General features: G+C 50.8%; 1 protein-coding gene across 1 annotated transcript; it reads right to left on the bottom strand.

Moving 5' to 3' along the window:
- Nucleotides 1-253: 253 nt before the first annotated feature.
- On the bottom strand, nucleotides 254-3,392 carry LOC107117617 (zymogen granule membrane protein 16-like). The gene is made up of 3 exons (XM_015419765.1): nucleotides 3,338-3,392; nucleotides 3,017-3,155; nucleotides 254-930 (listed from the first exon to the last, which is right to left on the bottom strand). The coding sequence occupies exons 1-3, from the start codon at nucleotides 3,390-3,392 to the stop codon at nucleotides 615-617; spliced, it is 510 nt and encodes a 169-aa protein (XP_015275251.1). The 3' UTR covers nucleotides 254-614.
- Between the last annotated feature and the right edge of the window lie 802 nt (nucleotides 3,393-4,194).

Below are 4,194 nucleotides of genomic sequence, written 5' to 3'. Positions count from 1 at the left end.
TATAAATCCAGTCCTCCTCCTTCTTCTTAATTGAAGTGCTGGAGAGCCTCTGCTGCGGAGTGTGCTTCGTCTTCCAGTTGTTCTTCTGTTCCCACCTGGGCTTGTGGAAAACCATCGATCCTGTGCAGCAGAGGCTGTCTGGCACCAGCATGCCCAGAACCCATTCAGAAAAGCCTAGCCAGAGTTTTTGAACAGTACACAGGCAAGGAGTCAAGAGGGTAACGTTTTCAAATTTGCTTTTTATTGTGTGGCAGTCATTGCCAGCAAAGCTCCTCTGCTGTCTGGAGAGGAAGCCATGAAGACATGGGGCAGGAACGGGAGGCGTGGGCAGTTGCTTGAACCAAGGAAGGACAGAAGACTTGTTGGGGTGAACTGGTGGACATGGAAACGGTGGCGGAGCAGGTGGGCAAAGTGTGCCTATGTGGACAGATGAAGGGAGAAGAAGTAGGGGGCCGGAAGAAGTACTGGAATTGGGAAATTAAGTGGATAACAATTCTTGAATTTTGAGGTGGCTGAAGGAATCATTATATATAGCAATGAGAGAGAAAGCCCACAGAGTTGGAGGGAAAGACAGACCTCCCCTGCCTTCTCCCATTCACTGAACAGTTTAGTTCTCAATGTCCTGATTCTAGAGTGCACTTCACATTCCAGTGGAAACTGATGGCATCAATGACGTTACCCGAGCGGCCACTGAGATATGACAGGACAGCTCTTGGAAAGACTGGAAGGGCAGTAAAACTGGTGCCTGCGTCGGCTCCAAAAGAGAAGCGGCGTCCAAGGTTGGTGAGGAATTCAAGTTTGCGGAGGTACTTAACAGACCTCCCAGAGACTTGGACGATGGACTCTCCGGGCTCCAGTGCAATCGTGTGCAAGTCACCTGATTGGCCTCCCACATAGTCGCTCCACACCTTCCCGTACCGGACCTGGAGGCTGGAATAAGGGAAGAGTTAGGGTGGGCTTCAGATCTCTTCTGCTGCCTTTGACCTGCTGCTATCCAACACCCTTGCAGGGACACTCGTTGACTTCAGTGGGATACAAGTTGTGTCTTGGATGGTAGCCATTATGATCTATGTGCTCACCTGATCTGAAGACACTGTGCATAGTGTTATCATCAATATATATCAAGAGCAATCCCCCTGCCCCGTGCCCAGGGCTCACATTTCCCTGTCATGACAGAACCGGAGTGAGAGAAGGAAGGCTGAGATCTGAAAAAGAGCAGGTAGCCTTCCTTTCAAGCCACTCTGCCTACACCCTCCTCCCACCCTTTCCTATGGGCAGTATCTGTAGCATCCCTCCCCCCCTCTCCCTTTTGCGCTCTCTCTTCCAGGAGGAACCTTTGCAAATGGGAGGAGCCTTTGCAGGTAAGGAGGAGGCTCCTGCCATGATGGGCAGCCCTCTGTCACTTCCACTACCCACCCAGCCAGCGAGGTGGGAGGGTTCATAGGGGGTGAGGGTGGTGGTGTATTGGTTTTTACTGATGTATAGATTGGAAGGTTCACAGGAGCCTATCACAGGAGATGTCATTTTTGCGTAGTTCCGGCGCGCCGGAATCGGGGCCCGGGGGAAACCCCACCCCCGCGTGTGCGTCACCCGGAAGTGACGTTGCACGCTGGGGGCGGGGTCACGCCATTTGAGGGGAAAACTCTTTGTTTTCCCCTCAAATGGTGTGGCCCCGCCCAGCGTGTGACGTCACTCCCGGTGACGCTCCGGCGGCGCGCGCGCACACACACAAGGACGACTCCCGGACAGGAAGGAGCCTCCCCCGCCGGTGAGTCAAATACATTTAGCAACCCTAGACCGGAGATGAGAGCTCACTCCGTCATGCGGCACTTGGGTCTCAAACTGCTGAACTACCGACCTTCCGGTCTGCAGTTCAGCGTCTTAACCACTTGAGCCACCACATCCTCTTTCTTAGGACCCAGCAAAATGACACAAAACAGCAGTTGCATCCTTCACACAGCACTGAAACCAGGGAGGGTGGAATCAGGCAGGAATGGTGTCCACATTCCCCACTCCTGTTCCGCTTGCTGCTGCTGAGCCCTCACCCCATCCTTCCACCGTTTCTCAAAAGAGCATATGCGGCAGCCATCACAACACACACACAACCCCTGTATCCCAAATCCCCTCTTTCCCGATAAACTTCGCTGCAGTGGAACTTAGCTCAGCTGCACTTCCACTGGAGCTGTGGGCAAAGGGTCCAGACGCTACTGCACTACTGCAAGACAAGTACCAGTTTTGGAGAATGGGTTAAATCAAGAAAGCAGCTGAGGAATCCAGAGGTATGAACCTCACAAAGAGATATGGGAAATATCTGCCATGAAGCATGTCAGATTTGCATTTCTTGTCTATAAATGAAAGTACCTGCCCAGAGAAGTGTGCATTGCCACCTGCTGCACAGAAGGGTCACAGACAAACATGGCTCAGTATATAATTATATGATTATAATTGGAGGGGGGCTGTGGCTCAGTGGTGGAGCATCTGCTTGGCATGCAGACGGTCCCAGGTTCAATCCCTGGTATCTCCAGTTAAAAGACCTGGCAGTTAAAAGACCTGGCTGTCAGTCTGAGTAGACAATACTGACTTTGATGGACCAAGAGTCTGATTAAGTATAAGGCAACATCACGTGTTTTCATGTTCATTTATACCCCTCCGAACACAAGGCTTCCCATGGTCTATTAAATATGAACGCCACGCAGGATTTTGAATTGGGATTAGAACACGCTCCGAACATGTTGGATTCCAGGGCCTCACCGGATTCTGCCACGGGTTTAGGATTAGTTTAGGTGGCTGCAGCTCTTTCACTTTCATTTCCCTCCTGTTCACAGCCATGACAATTCACCAGTGCTATCTCCTCCAAGAGAAATGTTACAGACACTGCCCTGCATTTTATATCACCAAGGAAAACCTTATTGTGCATTAAACCAATCAATGGGACTAATTCTCCCCCCCACAGACACACACTAGATATCCAGCCTCCAAATTTTAAATCCCTGGCTCTGGATCTTCATACACTTACCCTGTAATGTATAATCGGTTTGTACGGATCTTAAGGACAGTGATGGGCCCATCCAATTGGTTTGCGGCATGCGAGAAACGTTTTCCTCCATTTCCCCCATACTCGCCAGAATGGGAAGCAGAGCGTTTCTTAATCAGCCCTAAAATAAGTTGCAGAGGGAGGAAAAGGTAATTAAAGAGCCAAGGCCCAGCAGGTTCCCACTACCCAATGAGGACACCCCGGGGGGGGGGAGTAATTAAAGAGCCAAGGCCCAGCAGCTTCCCACTATCCAATGAGGACACCCCCCATCATTCAGAATATTGACCAGCTGCTGGGTTTTACCTGCACTGATGGAGATGGCACAACAGAGTAACATGAGGATGGCGAAACGAAACATCCTGGAAAGAAAGATTCAGAGGGTGTCATGATTAGGGTTGCCAAGTCAAAAAAACTCACCGGCGGGGAAGCCTCGCCGGGCTCCAGGAGCCGTCCCCGGATGCACGCTACTAGAAGTTACACGCAACGTCTACCACGTTGAGGGCGTGGCCCCGATCATCAGAGGGAAAACCATAGAGTTTTCCACGACAGCGGAAATCAGGCCTCCACTTGGGAGCCCTAGTCATGATCTGAGCTCTGCCACCAGAGGCCTACTAGGCCCAGGGAGCCTGACTAGCAGTAAGGGAGACTGGGCCTACAAACCCCAGAAGGCCTTGGGAAGTTTTGGTGCTGATTTTGACTAATAGGGAAGAGAGGGCTGGGGAATATAGGAACTGGTTTTCCCAAGAGGGAAAGCTGTTCTTCTTCTCAGGGAACAAAGTCAGAAGGGACTGAGGCTGCTGTGGGGAGGAAACCCTCATCCTGAGGGAAGGGTGAATAGTCTAAGGCCACTTGATAGTGAGCTAGGGACAGTATATATTTAGACGTGTTAGGGCATTTAATTTCTTTTCTTTTCACCCACTTATTGTTATTATTCTGCACCTTGTTTGTTTGACCTCCTATAAAAATAAATTATTTTCATTGTTCACTCTGCCTGGTCCTCATGCTTATTATTTGGCCAAAAGGGAGAGCTAAAGGCCTGGGAGGGTGCTTTGGGCCTTCTCAGAGGAGCCTGGAACCAGAGTGGTGGCAGCATCAGGTGACACCCCACCTGAGCCGTGACAGAGGGTAATTGTGATCTTAAAGCCTACAGCTTCCCGTTC

The sequence above is a fragment of the Gekko japonicus genome, unplaced genomic scaffold (genome assembly GCF_001447785.1).
Source record: "Gekko japonicus isolate JY-2015 unplaced genomic scaffold, Gekko_japonicus_V1.1 scaffold2049, whole genome shotgun sequence".
Lineage (NCBI taxonomy): Eukaryota > Metazoa > Chordata > Lepidosauria > Squamata > Gekkonidae > Gekko > Gekko japonicus.
The sequence above is the reverse complement of the archived record's forward strand: the minus strand, read 5'-3'. Positions and strand labels throughout refer to the sequence as shown.